The following is a 23,257-nucleotide window of genomic DNA, read 5'->3' as shown; positions in this document are numbered from 1 at the left end:
CCCGGACAGCGGAGAAGTCCTCCGCTGTCGGGGCGATTTTAAAATGCCGCCCGCCAGCATTTTAAGATCGCCGGGACAGCGGAGAAGTCCTCCGCTGTCCCAGGGTTTTTTAAAATGCTGGGGGTGGGAAGAAAAGCCCTTGCCCCCCCCCCCCAGCCTTCAGAAGAGGTCCTGGGACAGACTGTCCCCGGACCTGGTCTGAAGGCGGTTTCCCTAGGAACGCATTAATTGATTTTCAATGCATTCCTATGGGAAACCGTGCATCGCAAGACGAAAAAACCGCAAGACGAAGAGACTTGCGGAACGAATTAATTTCGTCTTGCGAGGCACCACTGTATATATATGTGCATACAGACAGTAAGGGTGGTGGCAGGATGCCAAAGGTGAACTAATTTTTGGAAATAAATTCTTCAGATTATTAGAAATACAACGCTTATCTATTAGTTAAAGAAAAGAAGAGGTTAGTATTCCCTTTGATAAAGATGGGAGATCTCCTAGTGGTTTGTGATACATGCACATGATTAAGGCATTGCCACCTAATTTGTGGTCTTACAAGCGGTATCTACATTTTACGAAGCGAAATAAAAAAACCCGTCAGGTTGAGCGGCCCTCGACCACCTTTTCCTGAGAGCTATTCTTTTATATCCGTGCTTTTCTTTCATGCCTTTTCGTGTTTTCTTTCGTGGGCTGAGTTTCACGTTTTTATCTCCTCGCGGACGCTTCGTTCCCATACCCCTCCCCACCCCGTGCTTCTTCTTTCCCCCTTTTTGTTAAATAAATAATAATTTTATTGGTTGCGCTATAACATATCGTAGAAAGCCACACAACATAAATTAAAAACAGCAGCGCCGTCGTCGTCTTCGCCCGAAATATTTCTATCTAGTATTCCCCTCAGCCTCGCACAACCCGCTCGGAGCTGCAGCTGTGCCGAGGCGCTTGATGGGGCTTGTAGTCCTCCTCTCAGCCGCCGACCACGGGGGAGAGCCAAGCGCTCAACTACAACTCCCACAATGCTTCGCGGACCAAAACAGTGCCGCGCGCGCTGACTTCTGGGAGCGGTAGTGTAGCCGGCGCGCGCCGAGCCATGCTCTTGAAGCGGCCCGTGGGGCGCGACGGGACTACGTCTCCCGTCGTGCCTCGGGCCGGCGCGCACGGCGGAATCAGGCGGCGGCGTGCGAGCTCGTCGGCTCCTCACCGCGGCCCGCCGGACTGCGGCACGGCTCCCTCAGCCGCATCGCGACGCGCCCTAGGCGAGCCGAGCAGCCGGCGGCCATGGGCGGGGAGGAGGAGGTCGTGCGCATCGCCAAGCGGCTGGACAAGATGGTGGCCAAGAAAAGCGCGGTGAGTTAGCCTCTTTTGGCGCTGACTGAAAGATTCCCCCCAAACACACACACACCGCACCGTGGCCCCGCCCCTCGGTGGGTCGCGCGCGCGCGCTCCCGTTGCCTTTTTCAAAAAAGCCCCGCCTTTCGCCTCAGCTTCCTCAGGTAACGGCTCTCTTCCCCCCTTCCGTTTTTTCGTTTTGACCAGGGAGCGGGCGCCCTGCCCCCCCCCCGCGCCTTGGTCTCCATGGCGACCGTCCGCCCGCGTCTCGTGAAGCATTGGCCCCGCCCACCAGTCCCTCCGCGCTCTGCATTCCCATCCCTCAGCTTTTTAACCCCGCCCACAACGTCCCCCTTCGCCGCCCAGAGGGAGTTAGCCCCGCCCACCCCGCGGAGACGTGGCCCCGCCCATCTCGCCTCCCCGACGCTCCCTCGCTTGCTTCTTCCCAGCCTTTAGCTCCGCCCCGCCGGCCGAAGCCCGCATCGCCATTTGCCCCTCTTCAGGTACTGAAGGCTCCGCCCACCGCTCCCCGGCAGTTGGCTCCGCCCTCGCGCCCGCCTACTGCTCTGCATGCTGCTTTTCGCCACGCCCCCTCCCTTGGTTAGGAAGGGTTGCTCTTCCCCTCTTCCTCAATAACGGCCTGTGCAGTGCTTATTTGCATATGCTCATTTCATTTTATGCTGGCGTATTGCATTTGTATCCTGCCCATCCTTGGCTGTTGTGCAACTTTTCCTCCTTGCGATAACCCTGCGAGGTAGACGAAACAAAATAAATAAAATAATTTTAAAAATCCTTCCAGTAGCACCATAGAGACCAACTAAGTTAGTTATTGGTATGAGCTTTTGTGTGCATGCACACTTCTTCAGATACATGCACACGGAAGCTCATACCAATAACTAACTTAGTTGGTCTCTAAGGTGCTAGTGGAAGGGAATTTATTTTATTTTATTTTATTTTGACTATGGCAGACCAACATGGCTACCTACCTGTTACTAGAACCCTGTGGGGTAGGTCAGGCTAAGAGAGAGAGGTCAGACAGTGGGGGCTAGAGGTCAGACAGTGGGGGCTGTACCACTTCAGTCGTGGGGGGGGGGGGGGTTGGCTCCTGAGATGGAACACTCTACCGGTACAAACATAAATTAATTTGTATAGCCAGTGCTAGGATTTGCTTATGTGTAAGTTTTAAGCGGAGGGCGTTTTTATAGGTGAGCTTTCACTGAGGTGAGCGCCCCCGCAGCTGAAGTGGTACAGCCCCCACTGTCTGACCTCTCTCTCTTAGCCTGACCTACCTCGCAGGGTTCTAGTAACAGGTAGGTAGCCATATTGGTCTGCCATAGTCGAAATAAGCTCCTGTAAGCTCCACCTAGAAAATCCCACCCCCTTTCTCTTTTCAAGGTTCCTGATGTTGGGAGAGTGCCTGAGGCCCCTATGCACTGCAGTCATACCTCAGGTTAAATGTGCTTCAGGTTGAGCGTTTTCAAGTTATGCTGCGCGGCGACCCGGAAATAACGGAGTGCGTTACTTCTGGGTTTCGCCGCTCACGCATGCACAGATGCTCAAAATGACGTCACATGCATGCAAGCAGCAAAACGCGACCCGCAGACGCGCAATTGCATCTTACGTTCTACTCAGGATGCAAACAGGATCCGTTCCGGAGTGTTACCACTGTACTTTGTACTATCTGTACTATGATGTCACATGCATGCAAGCAGCAAAACGCGACCCGCAGACGCACAATTGCATCTTACGTTCTACTCAGGATGCAAACAGGATCCGTTCCGGAGTGTTACCACTGTACACTGTACTTTCTGTACTATGATGCGCTTTCTGAAATAAGACCTGTACGTCTTCATAGATGAGTAATGGCAGATGGAGCTGCCTGAGGTAAGTCACCTTAATCCATACATGCCCATCTCTGGACACCAACATTTCTCTGTTCTCAGCAGTTATTTCCCACCCATTCTTCAAGTAATAAGGCATACTTTTTAGCAGGTTTGGCAAAGAGCTGTTTCTAGATGTCAGGGGCTACATCTGGGTGTCTAGACTCCAGGCTGTGGGATTGATTGGACAGCACTGCTCATTCCAAAGTTGGTTGATTTGTACAATTGGCAGTCATTTGTGAATGAGAGAAGAAACGTGAGTAGCAGTATAGATTTGGCGGTGAGTGTAGGTGCTTCAAATGTGCTCTAGCTTTTTCTTAAAACAGCCAGACTAGGGTTGTGGAGCCTTTTTTCTGTTGAGAGCCCTAGACCCTCAAGGTAACAAGTGGCAGGCTGGGCAGGAAAGGACTGAAGCCAGAAGCCAGAACTAAAAGTGTACAAGACACCCCATTTTCTCTTGTCCTATTCCTCTAGGTGCCCCACTTTTTAGAATTTCCTTCCTTTCCATGCAGAGAGCAGAATGCAGATTTTTTCCCCCCTCCTAGACTTTATACAAGGAATGCATACTGTTCCAGCACTAATTGTTCCCAGTCTATCCCGCCTCCTTGAGAGCAGCAGATAGTCCTCCTGCTGTCTTTGTAGCAATCAGACTGAGTTGTTTTTGTTTGGCTTGGTTTATTTAAACGATTTTCATATACCACTCTTCATCAGGCTTGATTCAAGGGCAGTGTACAAAATAAATGTTTTAAACTATTAAATACAAACAGTCACAATAAGTTTTCATTTTCTTGCAATACATGTTGTATTTCGCAAAGATGCTCAAAATAGCATATGAGCTCCAATATATCTTTCACTGGCCTAATTTCTGTGGCCAAAAAAAGCCTTTGCCTTTTGGATTGCCTTATGTGGGGTCAGAATGGCCCATGGTGAAGGGATAAAGCCAATTCTTGGATATTACTGTTATCTTGGCCATACTGCTATTCAAAGAAGCGATTAAAAACCCTTCAGTGAAAGCAGAAATTGGCCCTCCCTGTGTTTTTTCTGGGAGGCCTGGCTCGAATGGATTTTCAGAAAGCTGAAAAGGGACTGAGCTTTGTTAAAGAGCAGATTGTTTATTCTGGATATTGCTGTAGTTCCTGGGCCTTGCAGCTTTGCTCAGATTGAGCTCTCCATGGCCTCTTTCCTTGTCAGATTGTTCTGGCGATTGCATCCCTTTCAGAGATGAAACAGACCCTCTTTATGGAGAGTAAGAGATCAAAAGGCAGTGAGTCTGTCGGGTTAGGCCTCTTTCTCTGCCTTTGCAGTTGGTCACTAGAGAGATTGCTTTTTCTAGGAGTCCAGAATATTTACTCTTTGAACTGAGCAAGTCAGTCCCTGTCTGATGGAATGGGCAGAGGAGCTGCTGACCAGTCTTGATAGATTCCAGGCTGATGTGTATCTGGTTAGCACTGCAAAAAAAATCAGCCTGTGCAGATTCCTTCATCAATTGAGAGGCGGAGGAACACATTCAAGGGTACCTGGTGCCACTGCTTTATTAAAGATCATTAAAAACCTCTGGTTTTATTTAACCTCATTTTCTAAATTTCTATAAATCATTTGAGGGCTTTTTTTTTTTTTTTATTCCCTGCAGCCCCGCCAGCTCATGAAGTCTGTTTTGTTTGGTATTTGTGAACCCCCACCCTTCCCTTTTTGTGGATCCAGCCTTCCATTTGGCTGGCATTGGTGATTCTCTCCTCATCCAGACAGATGCAAAAGTCTTTGGGTTTGGAAACTCCAGCTTGTTTTGCTGGTGCAGAAATATTTTCTAAATTATATACATGTAATGAATATCTCAAACATGCTTTTCTCCTACACTGCAATGGCTGCATTTTCAGCCGCATACTGATCCATGCCAGAGTGAAAATCCCCTCACAGTGGAAAAAGTTGGAATCTATCTTGATTTGTGAAATGTTACACGGTTTACAGCTGCAGTCATCTGCAACAAAAATTGCTGGTTCGGCTGGGGATCTTTCTTTTCGAGAAAGGATTTTAGACGCAACTGACCTGTTTGAGGAATTCCGTTCTTAATTTGCTGTGCCTGTTATCTGATGATCACATAGAAGCAATTTGGACTTAATTCGCTTGTCAGTTTCTGTTAATTTGTTGAATTCCTTTTCCTTCCAGGAAGGGGCAATGGATTTGCTGAAGGAGCTGAAAAGTATGCCAATAACTCTGGATTTGCTGCAGGTAATTCATGCTGATGGATGCCATTTGTCTTTTACCTTGCTGCCAGCGTGAATTCTCCCTTTACACCTGCTAGTCTGTTTTATGTAGGCTGCACGGTCACATATTGGAATACCATAGCTCAGTGGTAGAGCAGGCAGAAGATCCCAAGTTTAAGCGCTCCCATCTCCAGGTGTGTGACCCAGGGGCCTAATATGGTTGTCTCCCCCCAAGATCCTCTCCCAATTTTGGTAGATTCAACAAAAAGAAAAAAAATCTAGTTGGCAAGGTGCTCAGCTGCTCCCTACCTAGACATTGGATTTAATGAGTTAGGAGGAGACCGTGACACCCCACCCCCACCCCCCGTTGCTCAACAAAGGTCAGCTGAGGAGGAGCGGGAGGCTCTGACATGATACCCTGGATAGTTGGCTACTGGCGACTGCATCCCTTGGGCAAAAAAAAGGGTGGCAATCTCTGTGTTTAGTAGCCGAACTGATCATACAACCTGCCTTTGTGGATCAGACCAGGCCCATCTAATCCACCCACGGGGCATGAGAGTGGCTGCCACCCCCAACAGCAGCAGTCTCTCAGAATCCTACTTCTGATCATGGAGACTGTCCTTGTGTCTGCTATGCCTAGAAGCCAATACTAGACTTCTCTTTTTTCCTGAGCCGTAGAGAAAAAAAGTTCCATCTCCTAGTTTTCATCCTGTGGCCATGAATTCCTTAACTGAACTAGAAATTGCACGAAGGAGTGCTTATTTTCTTTTGTCCCGACCCTGCTGCTTATCAGTTCCTTTGCATGATGCTCTGGGCTCTAGTGTTTGGACTATGCCGTACAGTGTCCTGTCTCTAGTTGTAAGAAGTCCTTGATGTCCCAGAGCCGTGGAGAAAAAAATCAAGGTCCTATGCGGTAAGGAGGGGAGGGGAGAATTCTTGCTGTGATGAATGCTAAAAGGGTTATAAAGCACACAGCATTACAATCGCTATTTCATGGAGTAAAGCTAGTGCAACCCTTTCTTAGCTTTAATTATTGCTGCTTCGACTTGTTTGGGCCACTGGTTTCCTTGTTGTGGAGATTTTTGTCTAGCTGGTCATATGATGACCTGGTGATTTCTTCCTTCACAATCTGCAGTCCACTCGCATTGGGATGTCCGTGAATGCACTCCGGAAGCAAAGCACAGACGAAGATGTGATCGCACTTGCCAAATCGCTTATCAAGGCCTGGAAGAAACTCCTTGGTGAGGGACTAAGCATGTTTGGATAGATTCTCAAGAACGTAAGATAAGCCCTCCTAGACTGGAGCAAGGATTTGTCTACCCCAGTTATCTGTGGCCATTAGTGGTCAGTCAGCTGTCAAGGGGGGGGGGAGCAACAGCCCACTCCTCTCTCTCTCTCCTTTTTTTTGCTTGTACCCATGGTTGATTCTCAAAGGCTCATAGATTGCTGAAATGAGCATGTAGGTGGGGATTGGGGCTCCTTCTGCCGGCTTTAGTGACAAAACTACCTTTGTGCCTGCAGCAAAAGCAGTGGGAAAGCTGAGAGAACACAATTGTGCTAGTTGAGTGTGTAAGCTGAGCCACAGCATTTGCCCTGCTCCTAAAATTTAAAGCTGCTTTCTGAGTGTGCCATCTCGTGAGGAAACGTGGGAGCTGAGGTCTTAGCGGCTGCTTTGTGTAGCAGGGTCATGTGACAGATGACTGGTCCTGGAGCAGAAGGGGAAGGGCCATCTGATTCGTGGTCACATCAAGTAGTCACACTGTCTTAGGAACAGTTGCTTTAGAACTTTATAGGGCCGGGCCAGTAAAAAAGCTCACTTAAGGGTGATCAAATGCCAGGCAGCCTTCGGCATATGCCCTGCAGAGAAGATTGCAGATCCTCTTGATTTAACTTTTTCTACTTCTTGCTTCCTTTGCCATTGCTCCTTTCCCCCGCATTCAGATGCCTCAGAGGATAAGAGTGACGAGAAGAAAAAGAATTCCTCCTTGCCAACTTCCTCCTCAAAGGAGAGTGGCGACTCGAGAGACCAAAGGTAATGATGTTTCCCATTAGCCAGAGGTGGCACTTTTGCACCTCGTATTCCTCTTCCCGCCCCTAACATTCCATTTTGGGTATTAATTTTGATTTCTTTACTTTGCCTGTTGGAATGGGAAACTTTTTGATCTTGGTATAGTCAAATTAAGGCGGCCCTTAATTCATGATGGTGAGGAATAGAAAATAGTGGTTGCAGATAGAACTATCAGTGTGGTATCATGTGTTTTTTTTTAATGCTATAGTTGTAAATGGAAAAAAAATAAATGTCTACAAAACACAGTGGCTTTTGTGAGTTTATTTTGATTACCATTGTTTATTATTTGATTCACCTTCATTCCTCCTTTATTCTCTCTCATGCTCATCCTTTATTAATAAAAACATCACTTCCGTTTTTGTTGATTTATTTTGTGTTTGGATTCTGCCCCCCTCCCCCACGTATTAACCTGTACTCTCCTCCCTCCCCCAAGTGCACTTACCCAGGGGGGTGGCTGTGTTAGGCTGTTAAGCAACAGAGTGCTTTTTGGCACTGTAAAGTCTAACAAATTTTATTATGGCATGAGCTTTCATGGACCACAATTCACTTCAGCAGATGTGTGCGTATAATATATATATTATAAAATAAAAATATGCATGAATATTTGTTAAGTCTTTAAGGTGCCACAAGACTCTTTCCTATATTCACTTTCCACTTAGTTTTGACACCAAAAGAGAAGTTGTCCTTTTTTCCTCAGCTGCAGCAGAACAATGGGACAAAATTCTATTTAAATAGAAAGTGCATGTCATGCAACAATCCCGCAACTTCTCAGCTCCAGGTTATGTTGATACCATTCTTCTCCAGAGTGTTAATAGCAATCTGCCCTGTGGCCCCTGGATCAGGGTGATTTGCCCCGCCCCAGGAGTCCCCCACCCTAGAATCACCCCCAAGCATTTGGGGGGGGGGCAAGACTATGGGTTTTTAATCCCATAAGAAACCTTTTAAAAGATTGGTGGTGCATGGCTCTGTACAGGACTTGATCTGGGAGGATCAGACCCTACCCTTAACAGCTGTTAAGCGGGAGTATCCGATTCTGTGTGGTGCTGCTGGTTCATAAGCTGCTTTCTCACAGGAAAGCCTCTTGCTAAGCAGCACCTGAACCTGAGAGGATCTGTACCTCCCTCCAACAACTGTTGAACAGAGGCATTGTCCTTGCATAGGTGGGGATGTCCTTGCACTGTGGAGAGCGTATTAACTTATGGTCTGTGTGTGTGGTTTGGGAGCTGCACAGCCAAGGAAAAAACAATGCTGTCCAGGGTTGTAAAGACTGCAGAGAGAATAATTGGGTGCACTCTTCCCACCTTAGATCAAATCTATGCTGCCAGGTGCCATAAGAAAGCGGCAGAGATATCGCAGGGCAGTACACACCCTGGAAATGATCTCTTTCAGCTTCTGCCTTCTGGAAGAAGGTACAGGGTTATAAAGGCCAGGACTAGCTGCCTGAGAAACAGTTTCTACGCAAATGCAATTCTGGTTCTAAACGCAGCATAAGGGGTCTATATAGTATAGTGTATTTTTTAGTATAGTGTACTTTATAGTATAGTATAGTATAGTATAGTATAGTATAGTATAGTATAGTATAGTGTATTTTAAAATGGGGTTTTAGAGTTTTTAGGGGTTTTTGAATGTTTTATGTAGTTTTTCAATTTCATTGTTCTGTATGGGACAATGACAATAAAGATATCATATCGTATCGTATCGATGGGGTCATGTCAGGTAGGAAGGAGAGCTGTGGTGCTGGGCCCACCTTAACCAGTGTAGGTCCTGGCCTCTTTCAGGTGGCTTTGTGCCCAGCCTGCCTGTTCCTCCTGCCTGAGGTCTTCTCCCCTGCCAACCACAGATCACTCTGGGCCAATCCAACCTGACCTGTGGAAATTGTGGCTGTCTTTACATGACTTTTCCAGCGCCTAAGGACGGACACCTATGCCTGATTTGACTCTGGCCTCGTTCGAATCCAGCACACAGCCCTAATAGCCAGGGGTCGGAAATGACCAGCCCTCCATGCGAGGCCCATTCTCTTTTGCAGTAAGGGGTGATGTGTTTCTTCCTGGACACAAGACGTGCGGCCTTCAGAGCTACTGGCGGTTGCTTCCTCATTGGGTGCCTTCTGTAAACCTCTCTGGATTTTGACCTTTTACCTGACACTGATTTTATAGCTTAAGACTGTTCTCCACAGTGACAGGGGGCAGAACCTTAATTTTGTTTAACTGGGAAGGAAAGAAGTTGAGATTTTCCATTATTTTGCTCCATTTCCTAGTTTGTCGGGTTGGGAAATATGCAGACGATGTCTAGGCTAGGTTCATACTGGTAGACATCAGCTGTAGAAGGACATGACTCTCATGAGGTTTGAGCATGCCCAACTATCCCAGTGTAAGTAACCCACCCTTTTCCGAATTGTGTTGGTGAGGTTGAAATGGTCAGAACCATAGGGGCAGCCACTTCACTGAATTAGCCTCATTGAACTATGTTCCTATGTTGGTCCGTAGGGTAGCAGCACTCTCAGTACTTGCACCTATCATTCAGGCTTAAGCCTTTACTTACTTGCCTTCTTCAGGAGAATAGTGTCACTGGGCTTTCTTGAGACAAAATGCAGCTGTGTGTTTTGAGTTTTCCTCTGTCCCAATCACTTTAATTAAAAACAACAGCTCCTCTGAACGCCAGTGAACACCGATTCCCATGTGCCTTTAAGTGTTAGGAAATGTTTGTTTAAAACTTGGACGCTGTAAAATCAAGGGGGGGAAAGACATTGTTTCTGTTGGCTGTGATCGAGCTATGGGGCTGAAAGCTCCATCTGCTACTCTGTATAGCTGCCACCCTCCAATCAAATGAGGATCAGGGTGCCATAAATGGAGAGTAGGCCTGGGCGATGTATTGGACTGGTTTGAGGGCCAGAGTGCAATGGTGCTGGTGAAACCACCGTCGCTCCCAAGTCCCTCCACTGTCAGCGCCTGGAGGTGAAACTGCCGCCACCCCTGCCGAGGGAGTTGAGGTGGTTTCACCCTGGCGCCTCACAGGCTCTGGGGCTGACGCAGCTTGTTCCTCCCTTTGCTTTTCAACATTGCGATGTGTCACTCTTTTGTGATGCTTGGCTGATGATGATCATGATGTTGAAAAGCTGAAACGCCCAGCCCTGGTGGAGAGGAAGTGCAAATTAGAGACCTATTTGTTGTTGTTGTTTAGTCATTTAGTTGTGTCCGACTCTTCGTGACCCCATGGACCAGAGCACGCCAGGCACTCCTGTCTTCCACTGCCTCCCGCACTTTGGTCAAACTCATGCTGGTAGCTTCAAGAACACTGTCCAACCATCTCGTCCTCTGTCATCCCCTTCTCCTTGTTCCCTCCATCTTTCCCAACATCAGGGTCTTTTCCATGGAGTCTTCTCTTCTCATGAGGTGGCCAAAGTATTGGAGCCTCAGCTTCAGGATCTGTCCTTCCAGTGAGCACTCAGGGCTGATTTCCTTCAGAATGGATAGGTTTGATCTTCTTGCAGTCCACGGGACTCTCAAGAGTCTCCTCCAGCACCAGAATTCAAAAGCATCAATTCTTTGGGGACCAGCCTTCTTTATGGTCCAGCTCTCACTTCCATACATCACTACTGGGAAAACCATAGCTTTAACTATACGGAGCTTTGTTGGAAAGGTGATGTCTCTGCTTTTTAAGATGCTGTCTAGGTTTGTCATTGCTTTTCTCCCAAGAAGCAGGTGTCCTATAGAGCAGCTCAATTGAGCAATGCTAGAGGAAGGCCAAAATAAAAGGTGGGTGGAAAAACCCAGGGTCATTCGCTGGTCTGATCAAGCCCTGACCAACTAGCAAATAAACTGGTTGAAGAGCCACACCCATCCACTGTGTCTTGGCATAAAGAAAAGTGTAGTGAGACATTTTTAACTGTTTGCAATGTAGGCAGATCAATTCTGCATCCTGCCCAGATCATTATGGATGGTCCAACCAAACTACACTGGCTTTCAATGCAGCAGCGTTCTTCTGACCAGGTTGGAACGCTGGCTTTATGAGTAGTCCGGCTGTCCTTGGGAAGCAACAAAGGTTTTCACGCTCGGAGCTGGAGTACCAGTCCTACACTTGCCTAACACCCAAATCCATTCATGTGTAGCTTCCTTGAGCATATCATTTTATGGACATTCAAACAGCAGTGCTGACTTGAGTTAGCAGAAGGTGGCAAGATGTTGTAATAAGCATTTATAGGTTCCAGCCAAGTTACTGGAACAGCTCCAGGGAAAGCGATGTGGAAATTGCTGCTTTTGGGTGGCCGTAATCTGGGACCTGACATTCCCATTGGGAGATCTGTTGCAGCTTTTCCTTACAGCTGCCCGGCAATTGCTTTCAAAGCACATGGATTGTGGTTCAGCCATCAAAACAAGCTCTGTATAACTTTGTTATCTCAGCATGGGGCCATGGATTACAGAGAGATTACAGTGGGACATAGGAGAAAGTGGAGGCTTATTTTGTATACGGGGAGGTCGTAGTGATGTCCCCTGCACATTTTACTTAGAAAGTTACATATTTCTTAACATTTCCGGCAAACATTCCTAAGCAGTTTACGGAAATTGGAAGATACTGTGAATAAAATTGGAAACACTGCAAATATAGGTCAGAATACCATAGATATATTGTAAAAGTGCCATCTTTTAAAACTGCTAGTCAACAAACAGAGAAGGATAACTCTCTCAAGTATCCAAACCGGTCTCTGTAACAAATTGTGTTTTTTTAGGTTTGCGCGAGATATCCAACAGATGGATTTTCTAAGGTATCTATTGAGAGATTATTGCAGAGGGTTGATGCTGTGACTGAAAAGTCCTGGTTTCTAGAGATGTCAGTCCACTAGTCACAGTATGTTGGTTGTTCCTCTAAATTACCCATTCACTGGGAAGAAAGTGCTGTCAAAGAGCTTAGTTTGCCCGGTGCCAATGCATCATATTTCAGTGGTGTCGCCAATGGCAGCTGGTTGCCCTCATGACTGAAGTTACTAGAGGCCTCTGTGTAGAGACATTACCCTCTACAGCAGCAGTGGGAAGCCTTGCCCACAGGCCAAATTAGACCTGGCAGGGTTAAATTTGTAAAGCAGTTATTGCCCGAACCACATCCACCTGGCCCACACCTGACATGTGACGGCAGGTATGGTACAGGTAAAGATGCGGCTGCTAAGCAACAAGCAAGGCTTCTGACGCCACTGATCGGTGGTGGTAGCAAGCCTTGCAAGGAGGAGCTCTGGAGTTTGTCGCTCATCGCAGTGCAAATTCCAGGGGGCTAAGGAGTCAAAACCTCCACACAGGCTATGTTCCTGATCAGGATTAGGCCTTTGCACCTGCAGTTTGCTGCATTTCTGTGTTGGCTGGCGGGGTGGTTGGGTGGGAGGGAGGGAGAGAAATCCCTCTGCAACCAGCAGAAAACAGTGCAGGGAGGGTGTTCATGGTGGGGGGGGGGGAATGAGGATAAACTGGGGGCCAGTGGGAACCTTCTGAAGGCTATATCTGGCCTGCAAGCCAGATATTTTTTTGTTGTTTAGTCGTTTAGTCGTGTCTGACTCTTCGTGACCCCATGGACCAGAGCACGCCAGGCACTCCTGTCTTCCACTGCCTCCCGCAGTTTGGTCAGACTCATGTTTGTCGCTTTGAGAACACTGTCCAACCATCTCGTCCTCTGTCGTCCCCTTCTCCTTGTGCCCTCAATCTTTCCCAACATCGGGGTCTTTTCCAGGGAGTCTTCTCTTCTCATGAGGTGGCCAAAGTACTGGAGCCTCAGCTTCAGGATCTGTCCTTCCAGTGAGCACTCAGGGCTGATTTCCTTCAGAATGGATTGGTTTGATCTTCTTGCAGTCCATGGGACTCTCAAGACTCTCCGCCAGCACCAGATATACACTACACTAACTGACAACAGCTCTCTGCAGTTTCAGATGGGAGACCGAAACCTATCTGGAGATTTCAGAGACAGAACCTGTTGCTCTCATTTCACTGCCAAAGGTGGAACTATACGACAACAGATGAACTGGAAGATTAATGCAACTGGGTAGCTCAGTTGGTTAGAACATGGTGCTGGTAATGTCAAGGTTGCAGTTTCGATCCCTGTAAGGGATAACTTGCATTTTCCAGCATTGCAGTGGGTTGGACTGGATGACCCTCAGGGTCCCTTCCAACTCTCATGGGATGGGAGCTAATGTTGATGCCACAAGGAAACAAGCATATCAGGGGTGTTCTAAATCTCATCCTGGGTGCCGTGAAAGTGTGGGAGGGGGTCCCCAGATTGGGAGCTCTTGACATGGTTTGCAAGAGAGATAAACACATATGGAGCTTTGTTCAAGTTCCTGCTTTCTGTGGGAATGAAACAAAGCAAAAATGGCTAGAGCAGAAATTGCAGAGCATACCTGCCAAGGAGACTGCTTTGATTTCATCCTGGGAGTTGGTTTGCTGAGCATGCAGAGGACTCTGCAATCCCCTCTGTAGACCTGCTCAGTGCTCCACTTCCCAGGACTCCCTGGGAAAAAGTAATGCTCATTAAGTCACTTAAAAATCTGTAGTGCAGATATACCCATAGGGCAGAATCCAGCGTTGCACAAGCGGACTTCTGTTCGTGCAACAGGAACTCGCTTTCCTCTTTCCCTCCTATAGTCCCCACCCCGTGCACCCCCAAAATTGCTCCATGGGAGTCTCTAGATTCTCCAGATCAAATTTAAGGGCACAAGAGGAACTGCATTGGGAAGGTGATGTTGTGTTGCGCAGCCAGAAAGCTGTTCTGTTTGTGCAGGGAACGCTTCAGTGCAAGCCATATAGTTGTCTGGAAGGGACCTCTAAGCCCCTTGTCATTTTAGCAGCATGCCATGAACCTGGCCATCCCCCAAGAATTCCTGGGAATAGTTTGAAGAGGGTGCAGAAACTCAGCAATCCCATCCCTAGCCTTGGGGTACCCCCTTCCCCACATGGCCACCCATGCTCTTCTTAAAAAACTGTGTGTGTGTGTAATAATTATTGTTGGGAGCTGCCCAGAGTGGCTGGGGCAACCCAGTCAAGATGGACGTTCTATAAATAATAAAATTATTTTCAGAAATATGCTTCACACTGTTTCCAGAACACCTGTTCATGATTGAAAATGCTCAATTGCATGTAAGCTCTAGGGGGAAAGATTCCTCACCCTTGATTTAGATGAAATCATTGAAAGCGATTATTAGGAGATTTGGGATGAGATGCCATCAGCAGTATTTTTCTGCAATGTCTGAATCAGGAGAGGCTGTGCACGTTCTGAACTGGTTCCAGTTCCAGAAATGCGGGATGTTGGCTACCTTGTAATATTGTTCTATAATTAGGCTACATTTGTGCTGTGCCTGGAAGTACAGTTAGTGCAGCACAAATTAAGAGGCTAGAATGGACATCACAACTATAAAGGAACTCGGCAGTTGTTTGACCAGTAGATGTGGACAAAAGCTTAACAGCTAAGAAACTCTACATCTATTTGCACTGGTTTCTCAAGGTTTTGGATTGTTCGAAGCTTGTGTGAACTGATTTCTAGAACTCAAAATCAGCCTTTGCCAAGCCAGTGCTATAACTCCCATCAGCCCCAGTCAGGGAGATGCAATCCAAATCAGTTGGATGGTTCAAGGATGTCAAAGTTTGAATTCTCACTCAAAGCCCCCCCCCCAACTGGGACGTGGGTGGTACTGGGACGTGGGTGGTCTAAACCACTGAGCCTCTTGGGCTTGCTGATCAGAAGGTTGGCGGTTCGAATCCCTGTTGCTCTGTCCCAGCTCCTGCCAACCTAGCACTCCAGTGCAAGTAGATAAATAGGTACCGCCGCGGCAGGAAGGTAAACGGCGTTTCCATGTGCTCTGGTTTCCGTCACAGTGTTCTGTTGCGCCAGAAGCGGTTTAGTCATGCTGGCCACACGAACCGGAAAAAGCTGTCTCTGGACAAATGCCGGGTCCCTTGACCTGTAAGCAAGATGAGCGGCGCAATCCCATAGTCGCCTTTGACTGGGCTTAACCATCCAGGTGTCCTTTACCTTTTACCTTTACCCTGCCCTCCTTTGAAAGGAAAGGCAACTGACAAGAGCAGGAATAGGCAAACTCGGCCCTCCAGCAGTTTTGGGACTACAACTCCCATTGTCCCTAGCTAACAGGACCAGTGGTCAGGGATGATGGGAGTTGGCCTCGGTCTAGTATACCTGAAGGAGCGTTTCCACCCCCATGGTTCAGCCTGGACACTGAGGTCCAGCACCGAGGGCCTTCTGGCAGTTCCCTCACAGCAAGAAGCCAAGTTATAGGGAACCAGGCAGAGGGCCTTCTCGGTGGTGGCGCCTGCCCTGTGGAACGCCCTCCCACTAGATGTCAAAGAGAAAAATAACTACCAGACTTTCAGAAGACATCTGAAGGCAGCCCTGTTTAGGGAAGCTTTTAATGTTTAATAGACTATTGTATTTTAATATTCTGTTGGAAGCCGCCCAGAGTTGCTGGGGAAACCCAGCCAGATTGGGGGGGGTGGTGGTATAAATTATTATTATTATTATTATTATTATTATTATTATTATTATTATTATTATTATTATTATTATAGCTGCAAGCCCACCTTCCTCCTAGACTTTCACGATTTGACTTCTGCAAAACGAGCAGAGAAATTTTGACCAGCTTCAATTCTCTTCTAGCTCCGCCAAAAGGCAGGACCCGCCGAAGACCCCCACCACACCCAAGATCACCACCTTCCCACCAGTGCCTGTCACGTGTGATACGGTGCGCAACAAATGCAGAGAAATGCTGACCTCCGCTCTGCAGACGGACAGTAAGGAGCAAAGGAGCGAGTCTTTCCCTCACCTCTTCTCCTTTCCATCAGCGTCGTCTTCCTTGCATTCCTGAATCTGTGCCCTTTTCAAAACAGCCCGTGTTTGCTGGTGTTCATAGCGAGCACTAGTAAATTCTGAGCTTTCACAGAATCGTGGAATTGGAAGGGACCCACAGGGGTCATCTAGTCCAAACCCATAACTTTGCATGTAGACAAATGGCGCCGATGGGCACACTGCATGAAATGTGAGTCTCTGGTTCAGTGCAGCGGGAACCTGGTGCCAAAGTGTGAAGGCAACGGCTTGCTTAGGGAATGTAGTCTAGGCTACCTTTTGGTTTTCTTGTTTCTTCACAGATGACTATGTAACCATCGGTGCTGACTGCGAGCAGCTTGCAGGCCAGATTGAAGAATATATCCTTGCTTTGTTTGTAGCATCGGAAAGGAGGCATAGGGGATTTCCGGGCAGCCGCTATTTCAAAGGCAAAACTCCCCATCCTCACACTTTAAACTCTCTTTCTATGCCATGATACACTTAAAAGCAGTTTAGTAGGGCCTCCTCCCAAAGAATCCTGGGAAATGTAGTTTTTGAGGTTACCAAGAATCCCTCACATTTAGGAAAATGGCAGAACAGCAGTGGAGCACCACAAGCCGGACGCTCTGGGAGCCAGAGATAAGAGTAAGTTCAGCAGAAGAGCTTAACTTGAGAGGCCAGTCATCTACAATGTAATAATAATACAGTGGATACTTGGGTTGCGAACGTGATCCATGCGGGATGCACGTTCGCAACCTGCAGTGTTCGCAACCTGCGTCTGCGCATGCATGGATTGTGATTCGGCACTTTGGCGCATGCGCAAAGTGCGATTTAGTGCTTCTGCACATGTGCAAACCACGATTTAGCGCTTCTGCACATGCACGATCGCCGAAACCCGAAAGTAACCAGTTCTGCTACTTCTGGGTTTCGGCGGTCCACAACTCCAAAAAACGTAACCTGAAGCGTCTGTAACCCGAGGTACGACTGTAATAACTTGGCCCACCAAGCCATTTTGATCAAGCCACACCCACCTGCCAATCACTTGGTGTCATGTGGGCAGATCAAAAGCTGCCTGAGTTGGGGCTCTGGAAGTGCTGCAGACCCCAAGTTCAGATCCCAGACCAGCCGATCCCAAGTTCAGTGCTTCCGAAGTCTTGATGATCAGCCGGTTGGTGGCGCTGCAGAAGCATCACATGCCTTCCTTCCGAAGCACAGACTGTCAGCTGATTGTTGGGACATCACGAGGCAGTGCAGGGCTCTTAGTAAGGGGCTTGCAAAGAGGTGTGCACGACTCTTTCAAGTAACAATCAGCTGATTGTCGGGCCTCCAAAGCGCTGCGTCGCCTGCCATCATTGTAATACCAGCCGATTGACAGATGGGTAGTCAAATTTGGCTTGTGTGGGTTAGGGGAAATAAGTGTCTGAGCTGCAGGCTGGATCCTGTTCCGAGCCCCTGGGATATGGGTTCTCTATTGTCCTGTGAAGGGTGTTGTAGTAAAGGTGCTGAGAGAGCTCCCAGAGAGGAGAATGTGGGCTAGGAAACCTCAGGAGCAGGGAATGAAGGCTTCCTGGTCACTTGGCAGTCTTCCCCCTCTTAATCTTTGAAGGTGCCTGGCAGAGGGACTTCCAAGGTGATCTCTTCCATCCGCAGGGTCCTAGGACTCCTCTGCTGATGCAGAGCTCTCAATGATACCCAAAGCTTGGTTTAGACTGTCAGGCTAACACATTTGGAGCTGGGGCTGGGGCAAAGGCAACCTGACGGTGGTGCTCCTTAACGGCTTTTGAACTTATATACCAAGATGTCAAGAACACAGACTTGAAGTACAAGAACCGGGTCAGGAGCCGCATCTCCAACCTCAAGGACTCCAAGAATCCTGACCTCCGGAAGAATGTCTTGTGTGGAGTGATCAGTGCAGAGCAAATTGCAGTGATGACCTCAGAGGTGAGATGGACGGTTGCATAGCCTGAAAAACCCAGTGAGACTTGCTCCAGTCTACTAAATGGCCCGATCTTACAAAGATGCTGTTCTGGTACCAAAATTCTAAACGGCTGCCGTTGATAAGGAAGAATATCCAGTGTAGGGTTAAAATTACTGTCTATAAACAGAGGGGAAAGGCCTTTGCAGAGGGGTCAAATGCTTTGGGCCAGCTCTGACATGCATCCTCAGGAGAAAACCTTGAAAGGATAAAGTATTGTATTTTAAGGTGTGGGACTCACAATTAGAGGCTCGGGCCTGGCCTTCGGCTTGGAATCAATTTGATTCCCTCCCCCCTCTTCTTTTTTCCTTTCCCCTCCTATGATGGAACTCCTATTTGGGGACTTCCCTGGCTTTTTTCTGGTCCATGTAGGACCAGTCAGGAAAGTTAGCCTTTGGTGAAGACTTGACGTTTTCACCCCCAAAAAAGTTTTTGATTTGAGTTTCCATTGAAATGAGGCTGTATTTTAATATTTTATTGTTTTAATGTTGTATTTTAATCTTGTTTTTAAGTTGCATTTCAATCAATTTGTTTTTATACCGGGCATTAGTCGCCCTGAGCCCAGTCTTGGCTGGAGAGGGCGGGGTATAAATAAAATTTATTATTATTATTAGTGGAAGCCCTTGCAAGAACTTCTGCTAGCTCAGCCAGACTTTCCGCCTCCCTCCCTCCCCATTGCCCCCCCCATTGGCTCTGGGGTGGGTGGGAGAACCCAGAGCCACATGCAGAGGGACCTGAGGAGATGTCTCCATGAGGCAAACTGAGACGCTGTACTGATGGGACGTTTGTAGCAGCACACTGAATTCCTCGCTCTGTATTTTATTCTCCTTGGGTTGCCTCTATACTATATTTGCCCGGGTCCAGCATCATTCTGTATTCATTGTCCATTAAAGGCAGGCAGGGGACAGAGGAAGGGGCAGGAAGGAGGAAACTCATGTCTGCCGTAAGTGTGGGGAGGGGGTTTAAGGGAAGGCCTTGGTGGCAAGGAAGAGGGGTCTCTGTGTGTGACCATTGCCCCACTGAGAGGAAAAGTGGTTTTAAACAGCAGCAGAAGCTTGAGTAAAGCAGGGAAGGAGAGACACTGATTGGTTGTGCCTGTGCATCTTAAACAATTTTAACAAGGAGAAATTGCAGTGATGGTAACAATGCAGAATCGAACACAGCAGAGCCTTTCCCAATCCCCCTTGTGCCGTACTCAAACCTTGTTTTAATCTGCCTCTTCCCATCCCCACCAGTGTCTTCCGAACTCTGTTTTATTCAAGCTTCTGTTGTTGTTTAAATCTGCCGCTTACCCCCTCTCAGTCTTCCTGCTGTACTGTGGAACCAAAAAGCTCTTTCAGGGGGGAGCTCATTTGCTCCACATTTCTGATGACCGTGTGGGACAAAAGTTCATTATAGAGTGTCTTTGAACACGTTTAGCGGAAATGCAGCTCGCTAGTGTGCAAATTGAGAAAGCCAAACTGAGCACAGGGAGAATTAGAGGTTATCCAAAACAGAAAGTTCAGAAAGAATGGAAAATCTTTAAAGAGTATCTGGAAAACCATTACAATAACAAATATCTCCTGGCAGAAATAGAATGATCCTTGTAAAACAACAAATATAATGTTTTTTGATATCTGATGAAAACAAAGCAATACAATAATTTGGAACTGTGTGTGAAAAAATAGTAGAAATAATAACACAATGAGTCTAATCGGAAGTCAAATGTGTTTATTTTGTTTTGTTTTTTCCTCCCCCCCTTTTTTCCTCCCCCCTTCTTCTTCTTCTTTTTTTGTACTTCCTTTCTTGGTCTTTCTCTTTTTGATTTGTTAAGAGAGAGATAAAGAGATAAAAGTGTAATATGAAAACTTCAGTAAGTTAAAAGTCATGTTGTGTAATTTTGCTATTACTATTTATATATTGTTAAAATTGGTTAATTGTAATGAATTGATGTAGCAATTACTGTGGTTTTTCCCTTTGTTATTGTTGAATTCTAAATAAAGCAGTATTCTTTTTTATAAAAAAAAGAGAGAGAGAAAGCCAAACTGAGCGGGTGCTCTTATCTTATTTCCCTGAAAGGAAATGGCCAGCAACGAGCTGAAAGAAATCCGGAAAGCCATGACGAAGGAGGCCATCCGGGAGCATCAGATGGCCAAGACGGGAGGGACCCAGACCGACCTCTTCACCTGCGGGAAGTGCAAGAAAAAGAACTGCACCTACACCCAGGTGAGACTCCAGGTGTGCACAGGGCACCCTGAAAGACCTGCTGGTTTGCCTCTCGAGGTCCTGAACACCCTCTCATTTCATGAAATCCACTGAGAGGTCTTCAGCTTCTCCGTGGAAGGATCAGTTCCGTCAGGATTGGGTCCAGATTTGTACCAGGCCAGTTGAGGGAAAGGACAATACAGCTGTCCGCTTCTACTGATGGAAGTGAAAGAGGATTGTTTGGGTTTTCTTCCATCCCTGGCAACATCAGGACGGGTTGTAATTGGTAGCTTTGCTAAGGCCAATAGCGGGGAAGCCTTCTCACCCCTCCCCAAAATCCTCAGAACAAGTTTTTGTGGAGCTGCTGCTGGCTAGAGCACCAGTTTTCAATTCCAAAACGAGTGGCGGGCAAACAAGCAAGTGCAGATGATGGGAGGTGATGTGGAAAGACTGCTACAGGGCAAGCCTTGGAGACCAGCAGTACAGACCTCACTCACCCTCAGGCATTTCCTTCCTTCAACACAGGTGCAAACCCGCAGTTCAGACGAGCCAATGACCACTTTTGTTGTGTGCAATGAGTGTGGGAACCGCTGGAAGGTAAGCATGCCTGACTCCCTTTATTTATTTGACCTAAGGACAAAACCTGCAGTTCCATCACGGCGTCTTCCACCAACCTCTTCTCCGGATGAAATTGCACGTGTGAAGAATAAAACAATTCCCCGAACAACGTAGGATGAGCTCTCCAGTGTTGCTTTGTACTCCTTCAGACACTTGGAGAATATGCATAGGTCATATAACGTATTTTTCACTCTATAAGACGCATCAGACCACAAGACGCACCTAGTTTTTGGAGGAGGAAAACAAGAAAAAAAAATATTCTGAATCTCAGAAGCCAGAACTGCAAGAGGGATCGCTGTGCAGCGAAAGCAGCGATCCCTCCTGCTGTTCTGACTTCTGGGATAGCTGCACAGCCTGCATTCGCTCCATAAGACGCACACACATTTCCCCTTACTTTTTAGGAGGGAAAAAGTGAGTCTTATAGAGCAAAAAATACGGTAGATCTTGTCCCGTGCTGTTTGGATAATTGTTTTATAGTTCACATGCACTATTATCATCTGAATTGGATTGTTGTTTACAGATTGGCCCGTGTTTGCTGCTACGCAGTGACCCCAGCTTGTATTTTCAATAATGTTCATATTGAGACCACTTTTAATGGAGCTCCTGTGGCTCGGTCTCTTTGTTAATCTTTAATTGAGGACTCTCTGCCTCTCTCTCTGTCTACAGCAGGGCTAGCCAATGCATTGCCCTGCAGACACTGATGGACTGTTAACTCCCATCAGCCCCAGTCAGCATGGCCAGTGCTCAGGGATGATGGGAGTTGTAGTCCAACATATGGAAGGCATCGCATTGGCAGACAGAAGTACTGTGATCAGTCTGACCTCGGCATGCAGCCTAAAAGGTTTATAGTCCGTGACATATAATGGCTGCAATGGGATTCCAGTAGGCAGAGTGTGACTTTTTTCAATTTAAAAAACCACAACTCTCAGGCCATTCTCCCTGCCCTTTCAGCCCTCTCTGTCTTCCCAAGTTCCTTCCCTTCCTTGCCAATACTGCGCAGCAGCAAGAAAATCAAATCCGGTCATTCTGCAGAGAGCCCTCTTCGCTGCTTCTGTGTTTTGGGGTAAAATCACAGGCATCTTGGCTGACTCTTTCCAATCCTACCAATTTCTTGCAGTTCTGCTGAGACATCCCGGACCAGGGCATCAGCTGCAGCCAACGCTGGGCCGGATCTCTGCCATACATTCCCCCAACACCGCCAGCAACTTTTGTACTGTTTTTGTCGCCGAGTTTGCTTTGTGCTCTGTACATCATCCGGGGAGAGGAGGTCCCGGCTGCCTGCACACCTCTGGAAAGAGCAGCAGCCGGGGTTGGAGGCTGGGAGGGGGCCGGATGGAGAATTCGTGTGGACTTGACCACCTTTGGAGTTTCTCATCCTGAATCAGTATTTTGTGAGGGTCTGGAACAGTATTAAACATTTTTTTTTGTTTTGGTTTTTTTAAAAAGAAATTTGGCCAGGTGTCTCGTCTTGAGCATGCGGTAGCTTCTTCCGACTTTACTTTCTTGTGCCCTCTCTCGAAAGCTGAAATGAACGTCCGCCTCACTCTGTTAGCACAGAGGCAGGAGAAGGGAAGTCAAATTAGCAGCCACTGCAACCGAAGCTTATGTCTATGGAATAAAATTCTATGGGCAATTCTTAGTCGAGACACCTCCGCACGCTTGCCAGACCGCAACCCATAAGGAGTTCCTTTTGGGGTGGGGGTGACCATGAAACCAGTTTCAAAGCAGATCTTCTCCCAGAACCAGGCTGTACGGCAAGACGCTTCAGAAGAGGTGTTGCAAAGGAAAGGTGTGTGAGGGGGGTGGATTGAGAGCAACAAAGCACACCGAATAAGAACCTCATGAGGACTACCTCCATTAGGAAGCGCTTGGCACTGGAGAGGGGGTAAAGTCAGGCTTCGTTCTCGTGCTTCACCCTCCAACTTCTTGGTTGTCCGTTTGATGCCGTGCACCAGACCTTTTAGGGTTTATCTCCACTACACATTTATAATAGTCATGGCTCCTCCTCGCAAAGAAATCTGGGAATTGACATTTGTCAGGGGTGGTGAGAACTCTGCCTCGAGATTCCCTCACCTTCCTTTGCGGGTAGCAACGTTGCTGGCCTCTGAGCAGCAGAGACCCTCCTGCCCTCTGCCGGCCACCCACACAGGAAGAGCTGGGGAGAGGTGGGGCCCATCTCCCAATTGGGCTCTTGTGGGGG

The 23,257-nt window shown here is 47.5% G+C and overlaps 1 protein-coding gene and 1 non-coding gene across 2 annotated transcripts; both read left to right on the top strand.

Annotated features, from left to right (window-relative positions):
• Nucleotides 1-441: 441 nt before the first annotated feature.
• Nucleotides 442-573, top strand: LOC114599988 (U6atac minor spliceosomal RNA). Its single transcript, XR_003707405.2, has one exon. It is a non-coding gene; the product is annotated as a U6atac minor spliceosomal RNA (small nuclear RNA).
• A 557-nt stretch (nucleotides 574-1,130) lies between these two features.
• Nucleotides 1,131-22,506, top strand: TCEA2 (transcription elongation factor A2). Its single transcript, XM_028735463.2, has 10 exons — nucleotides 1,131-1,341; nucleotides 5,367-5,429; nucleotides 6,540-6,645; nucleotides 7,346-7,436; nucleotides 16,116-16,249; nucleotides 16,604-16,660; nucleotides 18,067-18,221; nucleotides 20,314-20,460; nucleotides 20,965-21,036; nucleotides 22,175-22,506. Exons 1-10 carry the CDS (start codon nucleotides 1,273-1,275, stop codon nucleotides 22,181-22,183), a joined length of 903 nt encoding a protein of 300 aa, XP_028591296.2. The 5' UTR covers nucleotides 1,131-1,272; the 3' UTR covers nucleotides 22,184-22,506.
• The last annotated feature ends 751 nt before the right edge of the window (nucleotides 22,507-23,257 follow it).

This window comes from Podarcis muralis, chromosome 5 (assembly GCF_964188315.1).
Source record: "Podarcis muralis chromosome 5, rPodMur119.hap1.1, whole genome shotgun sequence".
NCBI classification, from domain to species: Eukaryota; Metazoa; Chordata; class Lepidosauria; order Squamata; family Lacertidae; genus Podarcis; species Podarcis muralis.
This window is presented reverse-complemented; position numbering and strand designations above follow the sequence as displayed.